The 26546-nt window shown below is 60.8% G+C and overlaps 2 protein-coding genes across 8 annotated transcripts in view; one reads left to right on the plus strand and one right to left on the minus strand.

The window, feature by feature from the left end:
• Positions 1-320: 320 nt before the first annotated feature.
• GRIN2C (glutamate ionotropic receptor NMDA type subunit 2C) lies at positions 321-16557 on the plus strand. 6 transcript variants are annotated; one of them, XM_070226946.1, is made up of 14 exons: positions 321-524; positions 5562-5975; positions 7616-7826; positions 8013-8611; positions 8937-9062; positions 10011-10222; positions 10371-10536; positions 10895-11048; positions 11491-11616; positions 11948-12177; positions 12568-12728; positions 13270-13457; positions 14367-14599; positions 15036-16557. In XM_070226946.1, the coding sequence occupies exons 1-14, from the start codon at positions 462-464 to the stop codon at positions 16134-16136; spliced, it is 3984 nt and encodes a 1327-aa protein (XP_070083047.1). In that variant the 5' UTR covers positions 321-461; the 3' UTR covers positions 16137-16557. The 6 variants fall into 6 exon arrangements, with proteins under 6 accessions (XP_070083047.1, XP_070083048.1, XP_023507837.1 ...); XM_070226947.1 differs by having other exon boundaries at positions 322-524; positions 10374-10536; XM_070226948.1 differs by lacking the exon at positions 321-524 and adding an exon at positions 2142-2279.
• A 3829-nt stretch (positions 16558-20386) lies between these two features.
• Positions 20387-26546, minus strand: part of TMEM104 (transmembrane protein 104) — a 58367-nt gene continuing 52207 nt past the window's right edge. For both annotated transcript variants that reach the window (XM_023652073.2, XM_023652072.2), the window contains exon 10: positions 20387-23057. In XM_023652073.2, coding sequence (XP_023507841.1) covers positions 22297-23057 — 761 coding nt within the window. In that variant the 3' untranslated portion in view covers positions 20387-22296. The remainder of the gene's footprint in view (positions 23058-26546) is intronic.

Raw genomic sequence — 26546 nt, forward strand, 5'->3', positions numbered from 1 at the left:
ACTCAGAGCTCCTGGCAGGCTGTTTTTTTTGAGGCCACACTTGGCCCCGAGTGTCGGGTCTCGGGAAACAGTCCCGGAGAGGAGAGAAGGGACTCAGGCGTCTGGCGAGCGGGCCAGCAAGGAGGGGCCTGGAGGAGCGCGGGTGCCGGCGGCGGGGTGGGCCGGCTGGGGCGGGCCGGGGCGGGGCGGAGGCGGCGGTCCCCGGTGGGGCGGGCCACGCGGGCGGCGCCGTGCGCTCCGCCACAGCCGGCTGGCGAGCCCCGGGAGCCGGTGGCGCGGCGCGCAGCCCAGCCCCGGACGGAGCCGGGCGCGCACCCAGCCACGAGGGGGGCGCTGGGCGCGGGGGCGGGCCCTGCTCAGCTCTCCAGGCCGCGCCACGGGCACCGGCCCCGCGGCGCCTGGCCTCAGGCGCCCGCCAAGCTAGGACAGACGCGCCAGAGCGCGGAGCGGGGCGCCGGGACATGCGTTGCGCGGGAGGCGGCCGGCGCGGGCTCTGGGCGCGGGCGCAGCGCCCCTTCCCCCCGGTGAGTGGCGGGCAGCGAGCCGGGGGCGCCAACTTCGCCGCCAACTTGGGGTTGGGCTCCGGCGCCGGCACGGGCAAGGACGGCGGAGACAGACGCGGGACACCGGGGAGAGTCTGGCCGGCGCAGGGAGCCCAAGGAGGGGACAGCCAGGGGACAGGGACCCTCGGGGACCAGGCCTGGGGTTTGGCCCCGGGCGGGCGGAGAGGAGGCGAGGAAGAGAGGCCGAGGTGACAGGCGCGCGCGGCAGACGCGAGGGAAGGACGCGGGCGAGGCGCCCAAGACGTTGTCTCCGGGTCGCCGAGCCCTCCAGCTCCTTCTTTGCCTGGCGCCGCGGCACCTCGGGGGAGGGGGCGGTGCGGGGACGCGGGAGTCTGGGCTGCGGGACCCGCCAACTGTTGCTGCTGGAAGCTGCTGAGCGGAGAGCGGGGCCGGGAGCTGGGGCCGCCGCCGGGTTCGGCCAGAGTGAAGGGGGCTGGAGAGGGCACGGAGCAGAGAGGACGAGAAGGGGCTGTCGATGGCTCCAGGAGCCCGGCCCCCTGGCTCCCGGAGGTCTGCCGAACGCCTACTGCGGGCATCTGCCTTCACACCCCGCCCCTTCACCTGCTGTGAGTCCCCCAGGGCCCCTCCCCTGCCAGCTCTCCTTCTTCCTCTCCTCGGCCCCGGAATGACGCTCCCACCTCTGACCTCAGGGAATCAGCTGGGCTGCACGGGGCGGTGGGATCTTCCCAAATGCTGACCCCGCGCCCAGCGAACCCAGGCTCCGAGGACGCGAAGGGAAGGCTGGGCGAAGAGGGCCCCGGAGAGCCGTGAGCCCCTCGCGCTGGGCCCTGGCTGCTGCACCAGCGGGTTGCGCTGGCCCCCGGGGCTTCGACCAGCATCTCCGACGGCAGGGAAGGGAAGCCCGGAGCCTCCTGCTGCGGAAGGCGGTTCGTGCCTAGGCGTAGGCGGGCAGAGCCAGGGACGTGCTAAGGAAGGCACCTAGCAGCCAAGAAATCCCCTGGGGTGCGTCCCAGACTCGTCCAAAGGTCCTGCTGGGTAAGGAAGTGGGAGTTCCCTCCGAGCCCTGACGCTCACCCCACTGGTCCTCCCTGGTTCCTAGACCTGCTCACCCAGCGGGACTTTCGGCTGGTCCCCCAACCCTCCGATAGTGGCACTGCCCTGGCTCGGTCCCTGACCCGAACCACGGAGAAATCGAGGAAAAGAACTTTTTCGGGGCTCGTCCGCTCTATCTCGGAGCCCGTCTAGCTTCTGGCTGCACCAGATGGTTTCGAGCCTGCTCCTAAACTCCGTTCTAGGAATTTGAATAGGAGCGTGAGGGGGACGAGTAGGCCAGAACCCGGACTTCTGGGTTCCCCCCGGGTCCTGGGGCAGATCTGGGCTGGTACCCCGCCCACAGCGCCGCCTGCCAGGCCAGCTGGGGACCCCCCACCAACCTGCGGGGCTTGGGGTGGCGACCCAGCTTGGGGGAGTGGGGATGGGGGCCTGGGAGTCAGAGACGCCCGCAGGGGTAGCAGCCAGGCGGGGGGGCGCCGAGTGCGTGGTGCCCAGTTTGGCCGCCAGGAGGCGTGGCGCGGGTCCCCGCGCCCGGAGTCGCCGCAGCTGCCGCCGCCGCCGCATCGCGAGTGTCCTTGAGCCGCGGGTGACGGTGGCTTTCGCCGCTCGCGCCCCCTCCTCCCGCTGGGGCAGCCTGATGCCACGTTCCCTATGAATTATTTATCGCCGGCCTAAAAATACCCCGAACTTCACAACCCGAGTGTAAGAGATTCCTGCTGAGGGGAGGGGGCGGGGCCCCCCCGGGGGGCCCGGGTGGAATCCGCGGGGACGGGGACTGGCTCTGGGAGCGGGGAGACCTTGGTGCCCGCACCAGTGGGGGCAAGATGGAGGGCCAGTCCTCTCCCCTGACGCCTAGCTTCGGGGTTTTAGTTCGGCAAAGGGGAGGGAGGGAAACCCGACGGCAAAGCAGAGGCCGCTCTCCCGAAGGGCAGTGGATCCTGAGGAGCCGAGCAGCCGGGGTCCCTCTGCTCCCGGGAAGTCCCGCGGCTGGTGGGTGGAGCCGACTCCTGGGACCAAGGCTCTGGCCTGGGAGCAGGAGGAGCCATCGGTGCCTGGGGTGTGAATGTGTGTGCCTGTGTGTGCACGTCCGTGGGTGGAATACTGCCTGAGCCTGGGGGAGAATGGGGGAAGAGAAGAGTCCTAAGCACGTGGAGGTGATGCTGGGTGTCCCGGAGGACTGACCACTGCCACCCTCCCTGGGGCCTTTTTGGGGTCCTGGCGTTCATCAAACGTTACTTTAACAGACCGCTTGTGACAGGTGTGAACCCTGAGTGGGTAGGCCGAGGTCTCTAAATCAACAGTGCGGGGGGGGGGGGGGGGGGGGTGGAGTGAGGAGGGGTGGGGCCAGGGCATTATCCAGTGGGCAAGGACCTGCCCCGGGGCAAAATGACGTCAGCCGTGGAGCCTGGCAGAGGCACAGCGGGAGCTCCCCAACCCAGGAGGTAGGGAGGCCGTGGGAAGACTTACATAGCCCCACCCAGCCCCCACCTCTTCTCACCCTGTGAGTCCACAGCCTGGTTGGAGGAAGGCAGGTGCCTTGTGGGAGAGCGATTTAGGCTGAGCTCTGAAAGTTCTGGAATTTTGTCGTGTAGACAAGACCGAGGCAGTGGGAAGAGGACATTCCAACCTGAGAGAAGAGCAGAGCAAAGGCCTGGGGATGAGGACAGTGGGGGCTGTCTGGCCGCCAGCCTGGCAGGGGTGTGGGGCCCGTGGAGGGGAGGACAGTTGGCTGTGGTCAGTGTGTGTGGGGCCCTGTCCATGGGAACAAGGGGCCTGAACTTCATTTGTGGGTACCAGGGAGCAGCTATGCTGTTTGAGGAGGGGTGCAGCGGCCAGAGGGACATTCAGGCCACTAGGGCGAGGAGGGGAGGGGATAGGAGGTGGGAGGTGAGCGGGAGATTAGATTAGGCCAGGGCTGGGGTATGACCCTCCTGCCTTGTGGGGGTGGCTGGGTGTCCGCGGGTGGTAAGACTCTGCAGTCTGAATCTCCCCGATCTGCCCATTGCTACTTGAAGCTCAGAGACTGGCTGATGGGGCCCCTCCCTCCAGAGACATTGTGTGATGGCTCCCGGTGAGAGGCACAGCCTGCCGCAACTTCCTCTCCTCCTTGGCTCTAATCTTAGAGGGCACCTTCCCATTAGGGAGAGTCTCTGGGGTGGTGCCCCTGGAGTTGAGGGAGGGTCTGGGTCCTTCATCCGGAGTCATGTTGTCCAAAAGAAACAGAGGAGAGTTGCATGCGTAATTTAAAATGTTCTGGTAGCCACATTAGAAAAAGTAAAAAGAAACAGGTGAACCTAATTTTAATAGTACATTTTGTTTAACTCAATATATCTAAAATATTATTTCAACATGTAATCAATATGAAAATATTAATGAGATATTTTCTTTTTTTCATGCTAAGCCTTCAATATCCAGTACGTATTTTACTCTTACAGCCTAGCTCAGTTTGAGCCCCATTTTAGATCTCGTAGTCACATGTGGCTGGTGGCTGCCGTATTGGACAGCACAGACCTGGAGCTCAGAGCTGGGAGGCAGCGGTGGGGCAGGCTGGGCCTTCCCAGAGGGCAGGGAACTGCAGGGCCTGGAGGTGTGGGCAGAGATGAGCACAGAAAGGCCTTGCAGAGGGAGGAGCCAGCACGACAGTGCCCTTTGCAGGTATAATTGGAAACCCCTGATTGCTGGTAGCTGAGGTGTGGTGGGTCATGGCGTGGCTTAGGTTCCAGTCCCAGACTCACATGTGTCTCCAGGCTGACATCCTAAGTCAGTGTACTAAGAAACCATACATGGGGGTAGATATCAAGGACGCCAAAATGAGTACATTGTTTCCTCCCCTGCCCCAAATCCTGTCTTCTCAGCCTGAGGTTAAACCAGGCCCACCCTGGTCACCCTTTGGCTTTCCCCTGTTCAGAAGTTTTCTTGGGGATGTGATGAAGATGGAGAGGGTGGCAGAGCTGTGGCCAATGGCCAGCAGGGAGGGAGAGCTAAGGCAGTGGGCGCCCCTCAGGTCTCACATTACCCTCACCGGCTTGGCTGTTGGTCCCAGTCCAGAGCAATGATGTTTATTTAGCAAGGGTACACGTCAGGCCCTTGGGTTAAGTTAAAAAGAACCCGCCCACCAGCATGGCCTGGGGAAGCAGCTCGTGTGTAAGACACCTCGGGGTGTCAGGTGACCCTGAGCCCTGCACAAGTCAGTGGTGTCACACTCCTGCTGTGCAAGGGCCGCTACTAACTGAGGCCATGGAGGGGTTGCGGGGAGGGTAGGGATGTCCAGTGCCCAGGAGCAGGGGGCTCTGTGCCAGGCAGGGCCACGCAGAGCAGGGTCCTGCGAGATGTTAGATTCGGTTTGGGATGGAGAAGGAGGATGTGTGTTACAAGAGCCGTTTTCCTTCACCTGGCTGAAGGGCTGTCACCTATGGGATAAGGATGCTGATAACAGTGGGTAGCCCTCACACGGCTGTGAGGTAGATCCTGTGATTATGGCAAGCAAGAAAATGTGGCTCGGAGAGGCTAAGCAACTTCCCCGAGGTCACACAGCTAGTAAGTGGCAGAAGTGGGACGTGCTTTCAGGTCTGTTTGAGTCAAATGCAAGCACTTGGACACCAGACTACCATTTTCAGTGTACCTTCCTAGGGCAGGACCCAGGCGGATGAGTTTCCAGAGGTCTGGCCTTTCTAACCAAGCATGTTGTTCAACAGCAGAGTAGAAGCGATGAGCTTCTACTGTGGCTCATGTCTTCCCAGCCTCTGCCCCCTGGGCTGCCCTTGGGATGCTCAGCTAACCTCTCTGTCCTTTCTCTTTGTCTGTCCATGTCTGTCTGTCTCCCTCTCTCTCTGCTTCTCTTTTTGGAGAGAGGTTTCCCTCTCTTCTCTTTCATCCTCTGGATGTGTGTCCCTCTGACTCTGGCCTTCACCTCCTGTCTGTCTGTTCATCTTTTTTCTCTGTGCTTCTCTCTCCCTTCCTGTGCCTATCCTGATCTTTCCATAGGACCCTCCAGTGGACATGGGTGGGGCCCTGGGGCCAGCCCTGCTGCTCACCTCACTCCTTGGTGCCTGGGCAGGGCCGGGCCCAGGACAGCGTGAGCAGACTGTGACGGTGGCCGTGGTGTTTGGCAGCTCGGGACTGCCGCAGGCCCAGGCCCGTACCCGCCTCACCCCCCAGAGCTTCCTGGACCTGCCCCTGGAGATCCAGCCGCTCACCGTGGGGGTCAACAACACCAACCCCAGCAGCCTCCTCACCCAGATCTGCGGGCTCCTGGGCGCTGCTCACGTCCATGGCATCGTCTTTGAGGACAACGTGGGCACGGAGGCTGTGGCCCAGATACTCGACTTCATCTCCTCTCAGACCCACGTGCCCATCCTCAGCATCAGTGGGGGCTCTGCTGTGGTCCTCACCCCTAAGGTGCCTGTCCAAACTCCTGTCCCCTTGTCCTTTGGGCCTGGAGCGAGGCTAGGGCTGGGGGAATGGGGCTGAATCTGGGCCAAGGAGAGACTTACGTCCTGGGAACTGAGACTGGGGGGACTGGCAGGGAGGTGGGGGCCGAGGGTATGACATGGGTGAGGGAGGAGAAGGTTGTGGGAATGATGTCGCCATGTTCTAGAAGATAACTTTCTGGGCCGCTTTCATGTTTGTGTCTTGAGGAGGAGTGAGCAAGTGGCAAGTCCACCTCTGGCTGTGGAGGGCAGCCCTGGCCCACCTTCTCTCTGCTTCTCTGGCCTTCTTTGGTCAAGCTCCAGTCCTAGGGGCAGAGGGCCAGGCTGGGCATGGGATCTGATGTGGTTAACCTGCTGGGGAGAGCATGGGGGGGTGGGGGAGTCGCTATCTGAGGGGTGGGGGATGCACGCCCTCAAAGAGCTTGCATCCCGTGGGAAGAAAGTTGTAAACACACTTTCTTCTGCAGTCATAGCTGAGATAGTGTTCCGAAGGAAAAATACAGGATGCCGTGAGAGAGTCTAGCAGGGCCCCCATTTAGGTAGGGGGTTGATCAGAGAAGGTCTCTTAAGAAATGATATCAAAGCTGAGACCTGGAGGATGGGGGAGTTGGTAAGGCATGTGGGCTTGGAGTGGGGGAGAGTGTACTAGGCAGAGGGAGCAGACGGTGTGGACCCCTCAAGACAGGAAGGAGCTTGGAGTTTTGAGGAACAGAGAGAAACTTGGAGAGGGAGGTGGGGTCCTGACCACATGGGAAGACATTTGGGTTTTACCCTAAGTAAGGGGGAGCCAAAGGTATTGAGGGGAGACTCACCTGATTTTCTTTTCTTTTATGATTATTTTGTATTATGGAGAATTCTGAGCCTACACGAAAGTAGAAAAGTATAATGAGCCCATGACCCCCATCCACCTCTGGCCAACCCTGCCTGATCCCTACCCCCACCCACACACCCCCCTTTCTATGTTGTTTTGAAGCAAAGCCCAGACAGCCTATTATCCATCCATAAGTATTTCAGTACATATGTTTAGCAGATAGGGCTTTAAAAAATAATAAAACCACCATACACCATCACATCTAGAAAATAAAAATTCCTCAATGTCATCAAATATCTGGCCAGTGTGCAAATTTTCCCCACTGTCTCATAAATATCATAAATGTTTATTTTTGTTTTTTTGATCAGGAGCCAAGTTAGGTTCCCGCATGGCGATTGGTTGCCGTGGCTTCAGAGCTGATCTCTAGGCTCCTCCTTCATCCCTCTTTTTGTCTTGCATTTCGTTTGTTGAAGGAACTGGGTTACTCGTCCCGCAGAGTTTCTCTGGATTTGCTTTTTAAGAAGATGGGGACACTCGCAGTGTGGTGAAATCCTGGAGGGGCTTGCAGTGGCAGCAGGGAGCCCACAGCTAGGAGGGGACTGCACTAGCCCAGGCTCGGGCTGGCGGGGCCCTGGGCGTTTGTGGTTTGTGGCTCCGCGCAGGACAGCGCTTTCCCAGCTATCTTTAGGCCCGACACTCGCTCTCAGCAGGTGGTTCTCCACTCTCATAGTGCTTTAGAAAAATACAGGCGTCCAACTTGCCATCTCTGAGATTCCGATTCATTTGTTCTGGGGCAGCGCCAAACTAGTGGGCTCAAGAATCCCCCGAAGAGCTTGTTGGCATACAGATTCCTGAGCGCCATCCCCAGAGATTCTGGTCCCGTAGGTCTGCGATGCGCCCGAGAATCTGCATGTCCAATAAACTCCCGGGTGACGCTGTTGCTGCTGCTCTGCGGTCCGGCATTGGTCGGGTGGGGTCCGGGCAGGAGTATTTTTAAAAGCTCTCCAGGTGATTCTAACGGGCGGCAGGGGTTAGGCACCACGTCGGGGCGGGAGGGAGGTGTTGCGGGACAGGGGCTCCCGGCACACAAGCGCGTCCGGGAGCAGACGAGGGAGCAGACGTAGGGGCGGGGGCGCGGGGCGGGGCTCGGCTCGCCCCGCCCGGCTCAGGCCCCGCCCCTGCCCCGCCCCCCAGGAGCCGGGCTCCGCCTTCCTGCAGCTGGGCGTGTCCCTGGAGCAGCAGCTGCAGGTGCTGTTCAAGGTGCTGGAGGAGTACGACTGGAGCGCGTTCGCCGTGATCACCAGCCTGCACCCGGGCCACGCGCTCTTCCTCGACGGCGTGCGCGCCGTGGCCGACGCCAGCTACGTGGGCTGGCGGCTGCTGGACGTGCTCACGCTGGAGCTGGGCCCGGGCGGGCCGCGCGCGCGCACGCAGCGCCTGTTGCGCCAGGTCGACGCCCCAGTGCTGGTGGCCTACTGCTCGCGCGAGGAGGCCGAGGTGCTCTTCGCCGAGGCGGCGCAGGCCGGCCTGGTGGGGCCTGGACACGTGTGGCTGGTGCCCAACCTGGCGCTCGGCAGCACCGACGCGCCCCCTGCCTCCTTCCCCGTGGGCCTCATCAGCGTCGTCACCGAGAGCTGGCGCCTGAGCCTGCGCCAGAAGGTCCGCGACGGCGTGGCCATCCTGGCCCTGGGTGCCCACGGCTACCGGCGCCAGCATGGCGCCCTGCCTGCTCCCGCTGGGGACTGCCGCAGCCACCCCGGGCCTGTCAGCGCTGCCCGGGAGGCCTTCTACAGGTGGGCACCAGCCCAGGGCATGGGAGTCGGGGGCGGAGGGCGCCTCAGGGGACCTGGATGACAGTGAACTTGGGCTGGCTGGCCACACCTCCCACTAGCTGTGTGCCTGAGTCCAAGTTACCTCACCTCTCTGGGCCTTAGTTTCTTTGTGTGTGTGTGTGGGAGGATGGGGAGGGGGGCGTCAATACGGGGAAACGAACAATAAGTTCACGTTAAACCCTTCGGTTGTCGGTGGTGGTGAGGCAGCAGGTGGGGGCAGGGCGTCTGGTCCTGGGAGGGGCTGCCGGCTGGGCTAAGCGGACACTCTGGCTTTTCCGCCTCGCAGGCATCTCCTGAATGTCACCTGGGAGGGCCGAGACTTTTCTTTCAGCCCTGGTGGGTACCTGGCCCAGCCCACCATGGTTGTGATCGCCCTCAACCGGCACCGCCTCTGGGAGATGGTGAGAAGGGGGTGAGCCCAGGGACCCTCGGTTTCCTCTCATTTTGTCCCCAGCCCTTCTTGTCCCACAGCTGAGCAGAGTGTCCCTTCTTCCCCTTATCCAGCCCCTCGTCCTTCCTGTCTCAGCTGAGACATCTCCACTGGGAAGGCTTCCAGGTCCCCCAGGGAGGGTGGGATGCCTCTGCTCTGGGCTCCCCAACACCCTGGGCTCCCTCCACGACAGAACTTATCAAGCACTCTTATCACATAGTCCTGCCTCTGGAGGAGTAGCCCGCAGCCGTGCTGGCCAGACAGAGGTGTAAACAAATAGAATTTGGGGAGATGAGTGCTCGAGTTGAGGTGTGTGCAAAGCATTATGGGAGCAGAGAGGAGGAGCAGAAATTAGTTCTGCCTTCAAAGGAGGCAAGGCTGGGGCAGGCTTCACAGAAATTGGGACATCTGGGCTGGGCTGTGGAGGGTTGAGTAGGAGCCCACCAGGAGGGGATACTAGCCTGGTATAGACAGAGGGGAAGGAGGGTTTGGGGCATTTTTAAGTGATATGTTTGGGGGTGTAGAGACTGAGGAAGGATAGGGTGATGGGCATAAGTTGGAACTGCAAATGAAGGGCCTTGAGTACTGGGCGAGGGACTAAGGCCAAGGGGAACGAGTGTGGTAAGGCGGGCTCGGTCTGGGCTTTAGGATGATGCTGTGGCCCAGCAGCGGTGTGGAGTCTGGACTGGGAAGTGCAGGGACCAGCGGCCGGGCAGAGGCTGCAGGGAGCCCTCCCTTCCCTTCGGGCGCATGCCCAGCCCCTTGCCCCAACTCTCCTGTTCTCCAAATGCTCTCGGCCCGAGTCCTGCTCTCTCCTGCCTCAAGTGTCCCTAGGTGAGGGAGGGGGATTCTTGGCCCTGGGAGGCCCCACCCAGATGGTGGGGGTAGTAGGGCTGGAGGTCCCAGGCTGAAGCTGGTCACCCTCTGCAGGTGGGGCGCTGGGACCACGGCATCCTCCACATGAAGTACCCAGTGTGGCCTCGCTACAGTGCCTCCCTGCAGCCCGTGGTGGACAGCCGGCACCTGACAGTGGCCACACTAGAAGAGCGGCCCTTTGTCATTGTGGAGAGCCCTGACCCTGGCTCAGGCAGCTGTGTGCCCAATACTGTGCCCTGTCGCAGGCAGAGCAACCACACCTTCAGGTTTGTGAGAACGCGTGGGGAGGTCCGGTGTGAGCCACGTGCTGCTGTGTGATGGCAGGTGTTGTGTGTGTCCTATGCTTGGGTAGGGTCCGCATGCCAGGCTGGGAGGAGCTGCTGGCTCTGACTCCCGGTGGTCTCCTTGTGGCAGCAGTGGTGACGCAGCCCCCTACACCAAGCTTTGCTGTAAGGGCTTCTGCATCGACATCCTCAAGAAGCTGGCCAGGGTGGTCAAGTTCTCTTACGACCTGTACCTGGTGACCAACGGCAAACATGGCAAGAGAGTGCGCGGTGTGTGGAACGGCATGATCGGGGAGGTAGGCCCGCCCTGAGGTCCACCCACGCCCACCCTGCCCGCTGCCTGCTGCCCCAGGCCCCACGCATCCCTCAGCCTCCCCCAGATTTCCCATAGGTGCTTTCTCCAGTGCTGGGCATCAGTCAGGGTGGGGCCCAGGCCCGGCTCCTAAGGCTCTCCCAGCTGGCGGGGGAGACTGAACCTGTCACCACTGATGACCCCGAGGTGGCCAGTACTGAAAGTGGGACTCTGAGGACCCCAGATGGGAACAACTGACTCAGCCAGTGGGTGCTGGAAGGGGGACCGGAGGGAAACTGGGGAGAGTGCTCCAGCCTGTGGGAGCCCCTCCCCCAATCTGGGCCTGGCTCCACGGCCCCCAGGTGTACTACAAGCGGGCAGACATGGCCATCGGCTCCCTCACCATCAACGAGGAGCGCTCTGAGATTGTAGACTTCTCCGTGCCCTTCGTGGAGACGGGCATCAGTGTGATGGTGGCTCGGAGCAACGGCACCGTCTCCCCCTCGGCCTTCCTGGGTGCGGCTCGGGTGGGCAGGGATGGCTGTTGGATGTGTGGAGCATGAGTGGAGATGGGGAGTTTGGGGTGAGCCCTCAGAGGGCAGTCACACAGCCTTGGGTGCCTGGGTGGTTGAGCAGAGGCCAGAGCTGTAGGGGAGTGGAATGCAGAGGGAAGAGGTGAAGTGGAGGTCTGTTCTGAGCCTGGGTGTCGGGTAAGGGTGGGGGATGGAGATGAGCAGGATAAGTGGTGGCGCCATTGTGTGGGAAGGAAATCTGGGAAGACAGGCTGGCTTCAGGTCGTGCCCAGCAGGCTGGGACCGTGGAATGAGTGGAGAAGCTGCTTGGGGGGCTGGAGGAGCCGGCGCAGGTGGGAAGTGGTGCTAGTCTCTGACTTGACTAGGAATTCAGCATTTTTCGTGCAGCCCCCTTGTACCTCTGAGCTACCTCCCTCTGTTCCCAGAGCCCTACAGCCCCTCGGTGTGGGTGATGATGTTCGTCATGTGTCTCACTGTCGTGGCCATAACCGTCTTCATGTTTGAGTACTTCAGCCCTGTCAGCTACAACCAGAACCTCACCAGCGGCAAGAGTAAGCTCTCACCTGGGCCTGGGATGAGGGAGCAGGGTTGGAGCATCCCAGAGGGGTGGGCTCAGGCCCACAGGGGCCCTTCTGAGAATGCCAAGAATGCCGAGAATGATCCTGTGGATGGTCTCTGGCCTTCGGACCCCATGCAGGGGCCCATCAGATACGTGAGAGAGAGAAAGAAGGTGAGTTGACTTGCTCTGGGCTGAAGATGGCCAGGGATGGGGTACCTACCCAGGACAGAGTGGAGACTGGAGCCATGGAGTTGGGTGGGCTGAGACCTGAGCCCCTCTGTCCTGGGCAGGAGGACCCCCAGTGTCCATCCTTCCATCCCCAGAGTCTGGTGGCCCGTCCTTCACCATCGGCAAGTCCGTGTGGCTGCTGTGGGCACTGGTGTTCAACAACTCAGTGCCTATCGAGAACCCCCGGGGTACCACCAGCAAGATCATGGTCCTGGTCTGGGCCTTCTTCGCCGTCATCTTCCTCGCCAGCTACACGGCCAACTTGGCTGCTTTCATGATCCAGGAGCAGTACATCGACACTGTGTCCGGCCTCAGTGACAAGAAGGTTCTGGAGCTACGGCCAGTGGAGGGCAGGGGGATGCCAAGGGCAGGGGCAGGCCTTGGGTGGGATACAGGACAGTTGGAGTCAGCGGCATTTGAACTGGAGGCGGGAGCAGGAAGAAACTGGGGAGCCTGGTGAGGAGGGTGCTGGGGGAGTGGGGGAGAGATGGCTCAGGCCCATTGAATGAGTGGCCTTGAGTAAGTCTCTCCCTGTCCCAGCCTCAGTTTGCTCATTTGTAACACAGGCGTGGCCTAGAGAGTATCTAAGACCTTTCTGTTCTCACTATGCAAGTGCAGACTGCAGGGCTGGCTCTGGGGCTGGGGTCGAGGGGTGGCGTTGGTGCCTGGAAGGTTGGAGAAAGGGTTACAAATGGTGGCTTCCCACTGCCCACAGTTCCAGCGGCCTCAAGATCAGTACCCGCCGTTCCGCTTCGGCACAGTGCCCAACGGCAGCACCGAGCGGAACATCCGCAGCAATTACCGCGACATGCACACTCACATGGTCAAGTTCAACCAGCGCTCAGTGGAAGATGCACTCACCAGCCTCAAGATGGGGTGGGTTCTCCGCCCTGCACCTCCCCTCTGACTGTCTACCTACGTCTTCCCAGTGACCAACCTCAGCTCTGTCCCTTCCTGAGAGACCCAAGGAAGGGACATGAGGCTGGGCTGTCCGGCAGGACTCTTGGGGAGGTGGTGAGGAGGTCTCAGGGCAGAATGGAACCTGAAGCAAAAGTGGATGCCCACCATGTGGCCCAGAGACACAGCTGTGGTGTTGACCAGGGTTCAGCCTTGGCCTGAGGTGGTGATTGTGATCTTCTTAGGGTCTTAGGGGCCTGGAGGGGCTGGGAAGATAGGGTGTGTCCTCTGGGGGCAGAAAGTCTCCTGGCCTCTCTGAGGAGGAGGGTAGGTAGGGCCCCCGAGCTATGGGAGAGGTCTTTTCTGCATCCAGGACCCAAGGGAACCAGAGAAGGCTCTGACTATCCAGCCCTCCTAGGCGGTGCCCAGCAGGCTCATGTGGCCAAGATGCCTGTCAGGCCCCAGGTTTGGTGTCTCCACCTCGCATGATCCCTGGCCTCAGGGCTTGGCTTGTCCTCAGGAAGCTGGATGCCTTCATCTATGACGCTGCTGTCCTCAACTACATGGCGGGCAAGGATGAGGGCTGCAAGCTGGTCACCATTGGCTCTGGCAAGGTCTTTGCTACCACCGGCTACGGCATTGCCATGCAGAAGGACTCCCACTGGAAGCGGGCCATTGACCTGGCGCTCCTGCAGTTCGTGGGGGACGGTGGGTGCTGCTGCCGCTGGGGGACTGAGGTGGGTCCAGGGTGGGCTGTGGAGCCCAAGGTCGGGACGGCTGCCCGATGGCTGGTCAGCATCTCCACTACCATTCCCTGTGTCCCCAGGGCCTGTGGGCAGGGAGACGTCTCTGGGGGTGAGAGGTTGGGGCAGTAGGTGTGGGAGGGTATTAGGAAGGACTGGATGGAGGCCTGGGGAGTGGATGGTTTGCGGGAGGGAGTGGGAGTTCCTGAAGGGTAGGAAGGCGCTCAGGCTGCACAGGAAGGGTTAGGGGTGGCTGAACTTTCTTTTCCCTAAGACCCCTCCCCCCACCTTGCCCATCTTGAGATTACCTGGGGTAGCGCCAAGGGCCTGTGTTGTCCCAGAGCTGCGGCCAGCTTTCCTTGGGACCAGGGGCTCACATGGGTCAGCAGTCCAGCTGAGCCAGCCCCAAAACCCAGAGAGAGCTTTGCGCTTAGAGTTCCAACCCTGTCAGATAAATCCCTAATTTTCCACCAGTATCACAGAATAATGAGAGAGAGAGCAATGGAGGTGCTCACGGTCTCCTTGGGGCCCAGGCCTTTGTCTCTGGCTGCCCAGCTCCATGCCTGGCATGTGGGTGATCAATAAGAGTTTGATGAATAAATTAATAATAAAATGTACATTAAGTCTTTACTTACAAGCTTTTATGGGCATGTGAGAGGGGGCATGTCAAAGGCTGGCATTGCCCACCCCAGCCCCCACTCTGCTTTCCTTTCTTTCTACTCATTGACACTCCCACACCCCCTGCCAATCCTGCCCCTGCCAGGTGGGATCCTGTGTGGTCCTACAAGGGGTGGCACCCTGGCCCCAGACCCCTTCTTGCTCTAGGCTTGGGTGAGCACTGGGAGGGTCCTTCCTGAGGCAGGTGTGCCCCCAGGGGAGACACAGAAGCTGGAGACAGTGTGGCTCTCGGGGATCTGCCAGAACGAGAAGAACGAGGTGATGAGCAGCAAGCTGGACATCGACAACATGGCTGGCGTCTTCTACATGCTGCTCGTGGCCATGGGGCTAGCGCTGCTGGTCTTCGCCTGGGAGCACCTGGTCTACTGGAAGCTGCGCCACTCGGTGCCCACCACGTCCCACCTGGACTTCCTGCTGGCCTTCAGCAGGGTAGGTGCCCACTTGGCCCTAGATAGGCTCCAGCTCTAAGGGCACCAACCTGGATAAGTCAGAGCTGGCCATGACCCCATTTATAGATGTAAAAACTAAGGTCCTGAGATTTGGCATGGCCTGCCAGTGTCAACCAGCAGATGAGGAGCAGAGCCCTTCTCCAACAGGCAGGGTGGGACTCTGGAGCCAGGTTGACCCGGGTGGAATCCTCACTGGCGTTTACAAGCTGTGTGACTTTAGGAGGAATTAACCTCCTGGAGTCTCAGACAGCTCTTCTGTAATTCCCAGCAGCACTGTGCCCGGCCCACAGTCGGCGCTTAACAAATGTTAGCTGCTCCCCAGGACTTACAGATACCTGGGCTGATGATTGGACCGGGGAGGTGGGCGGTGCCCGAGAGGAGCTCACCGCCCACCGCGCCTCCTCGCTCCCGCCCAGGGCATCTACAGCTGCTTTAGCGGCGTGCAGAGCCTGGCCAGCCCCGCGCGGCCGCCCAGCCCGGACCTCACGGCCGACTCGGCCCAGGCCAGCGTGCTCAAGATGCTGCAGGCGGCGCGCGACATGGTGGCCACAGCGGGCGTGAGCAGTTCCCTGGACCGCGCCACGCGCACCATCGAGAGCTGGGGCGGCGGCCGCCGTGCGCCCCCGCCGCCCGCCTGCCCCGGCCCGCGGCCGCCCACCCCTGGGCCGCCCCCAGAGCCCAGTCCCACGGGCTGGGGGCCGCCGGGCGGGGACCGCGCCGCACAGGGGCACAGGGCCCCGCAGCCCCCGGGTCGTCCCCCGACGCCCGGGCCGCCCCTGCCTGACGTCTCCCGGGTGCCGGACCGGCGGGCCTGGGAGGCGCGGTGGCCAGTGCGGGCCCGGCGCGGAGGGTGGCACATCTCGGCCTCCGAGCGACGCGCGCTCCCGGACCGCCCTCTGTCGCCTGAGCACTGCCACTACAGCTCCTTCCCTCGAGCCGACCGGTCCGGGCGCCCCTTCCTTCCGCTCTTCCCGGAGCCCCCGGAGCCCGATGACCTGCCGCTGCTCGGGCCAGAGCAACTGGCCCGGCGGGAGGCCCTGCTGCACGCGGCCTGGACCCAAGGCCCGCGGCCGCGCCACGCTTCCTTGCCCAGCTCGGTGGCCGAAGCCTTCGCCCGGCCCAGCTCACCGCCCGCCGGGTGTGTCCACCGGGCCTGCGGGCGCTTGGCGCAGGCGCAGTCGATGCGGCTGCCGACCTACCGGGAGGCCTGCCAGGACGGCGTGTGGGTAGGGGTCCCCGCCTGGCCGCACAGACAGCACGCCTGCCTCCACGCCCATGCCCACCTGCCGCTTTGCTGGAGGGCTGTCTGCCCTCACCTCCCACCCTGTGCCAGCCACAGCCCCTGGCTCGCTGGGGCATGGGGGCCTCCCGGGCACAGGAGCAGGACCCTGGGGCTGAGCACAGGCTACAGGGACAGTGGGGAGCTGGAAGAGGTCAGCAGGGTGACCTGTGGGACCCATGCCTTCCGGGGACCTTGCACCTGGAGGCGGATCTCCAGCTTGGAGTCAGAAGTGTGAGGGGTCAGCTGCTCTGGTTTCTGGTCAGCTGGATTCTCCGCCTGGCACTGCCAGGGTTAGGGGGTAGGTGGGCTTGGGTTTTTTTGGCTTCTGCCATGAAATCCCGCCCTTGGGACCCCAGTGTCAGATGATATCTTCCATGGTCAGTTCAGTCACCTCAGCAGCCTGGGGTCCTGATGTGGGCTAGGTTCTTGCTGTCCCATAATCATGCAAAGCCCTTCCCACTGGGCCCGGAGTCATGGGGAGCAGTGGGTCTCCCTGCTCTGTTGTTAGCCAGTTCCTGGTCATGGCTGCTGGGGGCTTGGTGTGGAAGCATGGAAGCTGGTACTCAGGGTTGGGGCAGGGCTGTCCCACTCCTTGCTCCGTCCTGCTGGAGTTCCTTCTCCTCAGAGTGCTGGGACATTAAACAAACCTTTTTCAACTCACTGGTCCTGGCTGCCTCATTCCGAATCCCTGGACGGGGCACATCACAGCCTGTGGGCAATAGGGGCATCATGAGAGTACCCCAGGTGGGGTGTCTGCCTAGAACAGGTGGGCAGCTGGGGAGTATCTGAGAGGTGAGGCTGAGAGAGGGCTCCAGGCAGCAGACGCCACTTGGTATTCAGTGCCAGCTCTCACCCACCCTGGTGCCGGATGTGACAAATGTGCTCAGCATGGGAGCTCTGGTGGTGATGAATGGAGTTCATCCTTCAGTCTCCTTGAAAAGGAGACTGACGCTTGTGCCAGGGGCTGTGGGTGTCCTGCCCTGCCAGGGACCCACCTGGGAGCCTGACAGTGTCAGGGTGGATACAACAGAGGGAGGTCTGTTGTTGGGATCCTGCTGGGCCCTCCTGGACCCCGGCTGGCCGCATCCTCTCCATGGTGGATGTGCAGAGTTCGGAACGGCCTGTTGGCGCTGGAAGCCTGGCACAGGTGGCTTCTGGGGTCAGGCACGGCTCAGCCTTGCTGATGCTGGGTCTCCTTGGGAGGGAGAGAATCTGCCTGTCTCCATCTCAGTCCTTCATCCTCCTTCTGGGCTCCCAGCCCCACCTCCTTTCTCTGTCACATGTCACCAGCCCTGGACCATCTAAAAAGATGGCTCTTGCTTACACTTCTCTATGTTTCCACTTCTGCGATCACATTTAGCCCCCACCATGACTGTGAAGCAGGCAAGCACTCATTCTTCCATTCATTCCACAGACATGGTGAGCGGTGAGCATGCTTGGTGCCGACAGACCCTTTTCTAACTGTGAGCATGTAGAGCCCAAGGCTTTGCGTCCTCAACAAGCCAAGTGAGGCAGGGCAAAAGTGACCTCCCTGTGATGGGGAGGGGACCAGAGAGGGGACCTGGATGCCAGCACCGCTGGGTGCAGCTGCTGCCCAGTGCCCTTTCGCACACGACTCCATGCTGGTGCCCAGGAAGCCTGACCTGTGCTGCAGTCTACACAGAGGCCTCTGCTGGGGCTGGGCCATGAAAGCCAAGTTTTTTCTTTGGTTTTGGGAGTGACAGCAGCTGAAATGGTAGAGTGGAGGATATTTCTAATACCTCTCCATTCTTGGCTGGAGAGCCTGACTACCCCAGGAATGGGGGGGCTCTGGTCCCTTAAAGTCGTTTTCATGTTCTCTGCCCTGTGGGTTTCCGTGGATCCAGGTCCACGATTGGGAGGCTCAACTGCAGGCGGCGAGTGTGTGTCTAGCTGAGTGCTGGAGGCCAGCGCCCCAGAAAGGAGCTTGACTTTGGTTGCAGCTACTGGTAGTGAGAGGGTTAACAGTTGGCCACCGGCCCTCAGCCCTGAGCCCTCAGCCTGCCTGAGTCCGAGGGCAGCCCTGGGTGGAAGGCTGCAGCAGGTGAGGCTGGGAGGAGTCTCGAGGTCCAGGCTGCTCTCCGCTCACTGCCCAAGATCATTAATAACCAAGAACTGGAAAGATAATTAAAAGCCAAATGTGGAGCTGAGCCTGCTGCTGGCTGGCTCCGAGGAGGGGCCAATCCTGCTCCTGGGGCCAGGCTCTTGGCCGCCTTGTTCCTTCTCCAGGAATGTGTTTTGGGAAGAAGTGAGCCCTGTGGGAAGTGGGGGCAGGAAGGACACCTCCTGCAGGTTCAGAGCTGGCTTGGTCTGGCTTCCCAGCCTCCTGCTCAGAGCGGTGATGCCCCTGCCCCTCTGCGGGAGGACCAAGCAAGGGTCCTGCTCTATCAAGGGGGAGGGCAGAAAGCCTGGCAGGGGAGGAGGAAGCCGACCGTGTCGGAGAGGCCATAGATGTTCAATCATCATAAACAAGGGCCTGATGGTGCAGCAAAGACCACGCTGAATGCACCCAGACACCAGACACCCAGGTGGGCGGGACACAGGGAGAGAGACGCCCTTGGTCACCAGTCTCAGCAGTAGGAAATTCTTACTGTCAAGCTCCTGTTCCCTCCTGCTGCTGCCGTAGCTGTGTTTTCTCGTCTGTCTTTACTGAGCGGCTCATGGTGCGCACCACTGGCAGACAGGTGTGTGTTGGGGAGGGGGCGCAGAGCTTAGAAATGCGTGGGCATGATGTCCTCAGCCAGCACACGCAGGCTTCAGTCCTGAATCCAGAACTCTCCAGCCTAGCCTCAGTCTGGTTCTTTGAAAGGGGACGGCTGTCCTTAAGCTTCCCTGGGGGGTTGGGGAACCAGAGACCAACTCCTCCCCAAAGCCCTCTAGACCCCAAATTCAGGTCAATTTCTTGTATCCAAACTGTTAGCAGGCAGTTCCTACAAGAAGACACTGGACTTAGCAGGAGGCCAGGAAACCAATCAGGTGCCTGCGGACCCCAATCAGGGGTCTTCAGTGAGTCTGGGGGTCTGTGGCTATAAGTGCAGTTACGGCTGGTGAGTGACGAGGGCGCCGGGCATCAGCACATACCGGCTTTATTGAGCACTATTGTGCCAGGCACTGAGCTAAGGATTTTAGTTCCCACAGTCGGTCAGTGATGCAGGAGCTTTTATCCCCAAGTTACGAACGACGGAGGAGGGAGCATGGAGGCTCGCTGCTGTGAGGGGCAGGTCCCACTTGTCAGTCCACACTCTTAATCTCCAGGTTATGCCAAGGGCCACTGGGAAAGGACTCAGCACCGTGCCTGGCTCACACCAGGGGCTCAGTATATGTTACTTCTCCCTTTCTCCCACGGACACACTGAGCCCCAGGCCCTGGGGAGAAGGGATCGCAAAGCTCCCTCCTGCAGCCCCGGATCTTGGTTTAAGAAGAGCCAGCTTAGCAGTGGCCATCAGCATGGCCTGATCTGGCGTCAGCCCTGCTCGGGAATCTGGCCCCTGGACAGTCGTAGGCTCATCCTTGCACTTGCCTACGGCAACACAGCCCTGGAGCCCGGCAGCGCCGGGCTCTACCCCTCAGGCTGGTTTCCCGTGAGGTGGGGGCAGCCCCTGTCCTCCCCACCACTCTGACTTTAGTCTCTGCCTGTTGCCGAGGCTGCTCCCGGCCCCCATGTGGTGAGAACAGCTGTGTGGCTAAGGGCCTGGTGAGGTGCCCGCTGCCCACCTTCCACCACTCAGCAGTGCCTTCCCGCCCGTCACCTGCCATCTGCCCATCCATAAGCCTGCAGCCGCCTCTCTGGCCTCAGGTGAGGGAACAGGCAGGAGCTGCTGGCACGATGGCACCAGGCTCCAGTGCTCTGGTGGGGAATGAGGGGGAGAATGCTGCCTCCCACCTTGACCTGGCCTGCCCTCGGGGCTGGCCTGGGGCAGTGTGGGCAGATGACGTCAGGCGGAGGCTGCAGAGTTCATGTTCTCCTCCATAGTGACACTTGGACCTGGGCCAGGCTGGGCAGGCATCCTCTTCTGCCCTCCCCTCCACGCACCCTGGGGGTCCATCTATAAAATGGAAACCATGACCGGACTGCCCACCTCACAGAGCCAATGGAAAAACTCAGCCAAATGTGCTTGATGCAAGTGGTGAGCAAGCATTACCTGGGGAATGCTAGCTGTCGGAGTCCTCTCCCCCTTGCCCCAAGACCCCTGGCTATCAGCAGTAGAGAGGAAGGTGGCCCTATCTGACCTCTAACAGAACAGATAGCAGGTGAACACTGAGGAGCAAAGGAACCCAGGCAGTGGCAGTGGTGAGGGCCCTGGCCTGTCATCAGTGATGTGGTCACTTCGGGCCAATTCCCTCCAGGACTGGGGCTGCCCAGCTTGGAGGAGGGGAATGCAGCCACCCGACTCCACTGCTGTGTGGCTCCAGATTGCTACATAAATCAACCTGGGCTTTATGATGCTAATAAATTCGAGACCAAGATTTGGTTTGGAGCCTGGGGTGGCGGGATGATTTAATTTGCTTTGTCCTTAAGCAAGATGGAACGTAATTGGAGAATGGTAAGTACAGATGTTTTAACTGAGTTTTCAGCAAACAGCCGGGCACTCAAGGGAGGGTCTGAGCCACAGGGGGCTGGGCCACCGTGGAGCCCTCCCTGCTCTGCTCACCCCAGGGCAGGGCCTCCTGGAAAGAAGCCACCATGGCAGATGGGGAAGGGGCATCTATTTTTCACGAGGATGGAAAATAACAATACGCGGAGACAAGCTGTGAGAACCGAAGACGTGCGACAACAGAAAGAAAGCAGATCATGGCCGATTGTGACACGGGATTCTCAGAGGCTGGGGCTGCTAGGGGCCAAGTAGAGGTGGTGCTGCCTGCGGACTCCCCCATGTTCCTGAAAGTCCCACGTTCCTCTCCCTCCTCCCGAGACCACCGTGGGCCCCAGGAGACCCACCATCGTCCCTCTGTCCAGAGTATGAAGATGTGAGACGCAGGGGGAGGTTCTGGAGGTTCCCTAAGGAGGGCTGAGCAAGGCACTGAAATCAAAAGAGGGAGGGGTAGGGGCCTGAGACCCCACCCCAGAGACGCCCAGGGCTGGGGGCACACCAGGGAGGGTCAGAAAGGACCCCCAGGTCCTGAAGTAGAAGGCACATTGAAAATAGAGTTCGTTAGAGTCACCTGCGTTTCTGAGGAAGGCTGGCCCAGCGGGTGCATGCATGATTGTGAGGGGGAGGGAACCTCGGAGGAGCGGTGAGGTGGCTGAGATCCTGGCCCTCCTTCCATGAGAATGGTGGCCAGCGTCCCACCTCACCCATGGCACCCAAGGGACATGGAGAGCGTGCATACCGAGCACCCACAGCCCGGCTCGAAAGGGAGCCACCTGTAGTGTTGGAGTGGGAGCAGGGGCAGGGAGCAGGCCTGACCTCCCACAGGGCGGGAACCATGGAGCCCACTCACCAGTACATGCCCAGGGCGCTGCCCAGCCACTGCGGGGGCGGGTGGGGGTAGCTCCTCTCTAGTGGCCCTTGTACGCTGCCCTCCGCACTGACGGGGGCCCGAGCACCCCAGCGGGGCAGTCAGGAGAGCAGAGGGTCCCTTTCAGGGGTCACAAGCTCTGGGCTTTAAACCGAGTGCACGGACTGCTGTGCCCCGACAGAAGGGCTGCTCCGAGTTATGACAGGCTCAGGAGCCCAGCGCAGGACCTGGCGCCCACAGCCAGGGTCCTCACAGCTCCGGTCTGAGGACCCTGGGGCCGATTAGCACTTCCTATTCTTGTCATCAGGGCTGGCCAGGTGCCCCCAGGAGTGCCACTTGGCGACTGTGATCTGACAAGAAGGTGGGCTCTGCTTGCCACTGGCAGGCCCAGTGGGGAGGGTCAGAGCCTGGCGCTGGCCCTGAGGAGGATGCTGCTCCTAGTGGAGCAGATGAGGACATGGGAGGGGGTTTGGAGGGGGGGCGAGGGGGACACGGTGACTGGTATAAATAGTGGCAGTGCCAGCACTGCATCTCCACTGTGCGGGGGAGGAGCCCACCCCCGGTGATGGGGGTGGTGGGATGTGTGTACAAAGGGGGTCGATTCCAGTAACCAGTCCCGGAATCTGAGAGCAGCCCTGTGCCCGGGTTGTGTGGCTTGACTGGTCAGGGGCAGCCTTAGGCAGGAGGGCCTGGGAGGAGGCCACCTAGGACAAATCTGTGGAATCGTCCGCTGTGCGGAATCCTGGGTCGGGGGAAGATCCCCAGCTGGAGATATGGAAGGTCCCCTCCAAGAGCCCTGGCCTTGCCTGCCCCGTGGATACCTGGAAGGCAACTGGATCTTGGCTCTGCAGGCGGAGAGGTGGGGTTGGGGCTGGCTTGGGGCCCCCATCCCTCTTGTTACCAGACACATTCTGCCATCAGACCTTGGTCTCACTGAGAACGATGTTGGCGGTGACGAAGAAGAAGCAGGAGAAAGCCCAGAGCAGCACGAAGCCCACCCAGAAGGCGTGTCGGAAAGGGGACCTGTGCTTGTTGACAGTCCCGTAGCCAAAGGCCAGCTGGGTGTCCTTGCGGCAGAGGTATACCAGGAAGGCAGGGATGATGTATTGGATGCCCGTGCCAGCATAGGCCCCTGTGATTCCCACCAGGGACTCCAGGTCATGGGTGCAGAAGGCCACCAGCACAGGTGGCACCAGGGTGATGGTGGGGAACACCACGCGGTCCACCACCCAGGGGTACATGCCCCCCTCACGGTGGAAAAGTGTCTTCCAGTTGTTGCGGAGGGTCACGGCGATGATGGGGAAGTTGGTGCTGATGGTGAAGACGGGGAAGAGGCCCAGGAAGAAGCGCACAGTGGCCAGGCCCACAACGTCGCAGCGTGCAAAGTTGAGGGTGTACATGTCCATGAGGCTGTCGCCACGGAAGCAGAAGATGGCGGTGAAAGAGAGGAGACCGTAGAAGGCCAGGATCAGCACATAGTCCAGGAAGACCAGGCGTGTGAGGTGGCGCTTGGAGGAGATGGGTGTGATGAGGGATGGCAGGGAGTGCTGGCACATGAAGGAGTAGACGCACACCCCGAACAGGTTCCGGACCCCAGAGAAGTCAGCTAGGGGTGGGTGCCCCTCCGCATGACCATATCCGATGCGGACCAGGGCCAGCACGATCATGATGGCGAAAGCTGGAACACAAGAGGGGGGTCAGCCACCGGAGGAGGAAACAGAGCCCCGTGAAAAAGAAGCGATAAATTCATGTAACCCCGATGGCCACATTCTGGGACAGGTCAGCAGTGGCTGCTGACCTTATGGATGTCACGTGTCCCCTTTCTGTGTCCTGTCACACCCGCTACAGCAGAGAAGGGAATGTATCTTTTGGTGGGGGGGGGGGCTGGGCATGACAAGAGGTCTGGGCTGGGGTGATGAGCAGGGTGGCACCACACTGTCTCCTCGGAGGAGTGCAGAGTCCTGGCCAGGCCCTGACAAGCTCCCTTATCAGCCCCCAGGGGCTGTCTTGGGGGCTCTGACACCTTCCTGGCAGGGAGCATGCCCAGGTTAGGACTCGTGTTTGCCTGGTTTAAAGAATGTATGCCTGGGGAGCTGGGGGGAGTGGAGGGGTAGGGGACACAGAGCATTTGGGGGGAGGTGTCCTCCTGGGCCAAGGGCATCTGCTAGAGACACCTGAGGGAAACAGGAAAGCGTGCTGGCAGCCTGAGCAGAGGCAGGTGCCCGGGGGCCTGCACCAGGCAGGAAGGGGCCTGTGGTCACCTGAGGGAAGAAACAGCACCAAAGACCAATGCTGGGGAGAGCTGAGATGCTGGCACCAGGCCTGGAGGCAAATGGCACACGGCTCTGTTCTCCTGGTGGTACAGGTAGGGGACAGGGAGCGACTCTGACCTAGGTCTGCTGCAGAAGTGGAAGGGGACCTGACTCGAATCGTTCAGAGTAGACAGGCTGGTTGCACCTGGGAGCCTCTAAAATGGCCCTCCTGCAGGGCTTACACCTGGCCAGGCTCACCAGGCAGCGCCCCAGGTCTTAAGCTCCCTGAAGACAGATGTACTTCTAGATCCAGCTGACTCTCTCGGCGCCTCTCTGGCTTCTGGCATAGATCATTCACATCACCAGGAACTGCCACCACCAGCCACTCAACACACACAGGGACCACTGGTGTCCCTGTCTCCAGTTTTGGAGTTCACAAACCCTTGCTGCCTCAGTTCAGACCCGACCTGACAGCCCCCTGGCCTGTGCCCTGATCCCTCAAGTAAAGCCCAGGCTGACACCTGACGTCTTGGCGAGTGACACGGGTCAGGGGGAAGCAGCATGGGCTGGAAGGGCCGGCTGCCAGCTGTGCAGCTCCGGCCTGCCGGCCCATCAGAGGCTCCGGGCTCCTCTCTGGGTGGGAGGCTGGGGTCTCCTCACTGTCCCTTTCAGGCCATGTCATACTCCCTGGCTCCCTGGAAAGAAGAGGCCTTTCTCCTGGGACTCACAGAAAGCCAAACCAATGTCTTCCCACAATGACACTGGGTAGTGGGATTGATGGAAACATCATCTATTACTTTTAATCAGAGCTGCCTGACACTGTCGGGGACAGGGGAGGAGGAGGGGAGCGAGGGAACAGCCTGTGAAAATTGCCAATAAAGGAGATGATTTGTTTCTGGCTCTCTCCGCCTCCTCCTGTCCCTGCCGCTCCTGACTCCGAGGGCCCCATGCTCTCGCCGCTCCAGGGACATCACAAATCTTGCCAGCTCTGGTCAGTCAAGGGGAAAGTGGCGACCCAGTTCCTCCCCTGAGGTCTGAGACCGGAGCTGCCTTTGGCTAAACCCTCTGGGGGGAGGGCAGGTTGTGAGGGGACAGCTCGTGGGGCCTCCCTGCTCCCTTGGGATGCTCGGGACCCCGAGGTCTGGCTCATCAGATTTCCGGGGGTGAGTGCAGGAGGGGTGTGCAGGGCAGAGATGTGTGTGGAAGAACCGTTCCACAGGAAGTGTGCCGGGGCAAGATGTGAGGGAGAGGGGACCCAGGGGAAAGGCTGGACGGGGTGGGGGGGCCGTCCCCCACGTGCCAGGGAGTCTGTCCTGGGCCAGAAAGGGTTACGAAGCAGAGCTGAACGGGTGGGGTGGCCACAGCTGGCAGACTCGGGGCCCTGGGGCTGCCTGGTGATTAGCTATTCAAGAGGCTGCAGCTGACAGTTCCGCCACCACAGGTAGAGCACCGGGGTCAGGGCGAAGGGGACAGCCACTCTAAGGCGAGATTCAAATCCTGCCATGCCACTACCACCTCGGGCTGTCACCTCACGACCTGGTGCTACCCCTGGCCCTGGCCAAGGCCAGCATGGACTCGGAAAGAGGCAAGTGGAGAAATTCTCTTTGTTGCTCAGCCTCAGCCTCCGGGCCCCGGGTCTGGGGAGCATGCAAGAAGGCAGGAGGAAGTCGGCTGTCGGACAGGACTGCCTCCTGACCTCTGCTCTCTGCAGCCCGGATGCTGCCCGTGCTTCCCTGCCTGGCCTCCTCCTCAGCCCTAAACCTCCAAGAGGCTGTAAGAGACGCAGGCAGAAACTGGCTTGCTGACTTCAAGGCGAGCCGTCTGGACAGCCCCGATGGGGGGCTTTGCTTATTGTAAATAGACCAATTTATGGGGCCTGCCCTGTGGCGTAGTGGCTGGGTTCACGTGCTCCGCTTTGGCGGCCTGGGGTTTGCAGGTCCGGATCCTGGGTGTTGACCTAGCACTGCTCATCAAGCATGCTGTGGTGGTGTCCCACATAAAACAGAGGAAGACTAGCATAGACGTTAGCTCAGCGACAATCTTCCTCACACATAAACCCCCAAGAAACCAAAACCAATTTATGAAGCAGGTTTCCAAAGACATGTGACTGATTTTTTAAAGCACGCATGCACAACCTGCACCCCCCTCCAAAATGCACACCTACTAATAGGGTCCTCCAGAGTCTTGAGAGCTGCATCTTTATGTCAGTGATGACACGGGACATTTTCTAGAACTTTTAGGATGGCCTTCAACGCCAGGGCTACGGGTGATAAAATTTCTCTCACAGTTTTCCAGCTATAATGAGTTTTACCACATAATGCTACTACCTGGCTTAGTCAGCCACCTTGTTCCTTAATCAAACAGGTCTATTTCCAAAAGGCAGACCCATCCTCAAGACTGCATGTTCGCTCCTGTCCAGGAATTAAGGTGCCAGAGGCTCTTGGGAGGCGATTCTAGGAGTGTTAAAAAGCGGCTGCTCAGTGGGGTTGCAGCTCCCCAGGAGCCCCAGTTAACCTCCAGGGGAAGTGCGAGCCGTGGGGGCCCTTCAGCTTCCCCAGCCGCTGAGAGGCCAAGGGCGGGCAGGCGGGTGCTGAACTATGTTCTCCTCAGTGGAGGGAAAGGAAAATGTTCCAGCCTGGTCTCCAAGTTGGCCAGTTCAAAAGAGACCAGTGACGCCTAAACGCTGTGCTGCAAGGGAGGGGTAGAGAGGGACAGAAGGATGGAAGCAGGAGGGCCTGGTGCTGACCTTGAGAGGCCCTGGGACCACACTTCTTTGCCCTGGGCCCCACCCTCCCCTGGATGCTAGAGGAACAGAGTTCAGCAGCCATCTCCTAGATTGATCGCCCCATCCCTGGGAGATAGCTGCTCCAAAAACTCGTTAGGTCTGACAATAAATCAAGATGAAATAAAGATGA

The sequence above is a fragment of the Equus caballus genome, chromosome 11 (genome assembly GCF_041296265.1).
Source record: "Equus caballus isolate H_3958 breed thoroughbred chromosome 11, TB-T2T, whole genome shotgun sequence".
Classification (NCBI taxonomy): domain Eukaryota; kingdom Metazoa; phylum Chordata; class Mammalia; order Perissodactyla; family Equidae; genus Equus; species Equus caballus.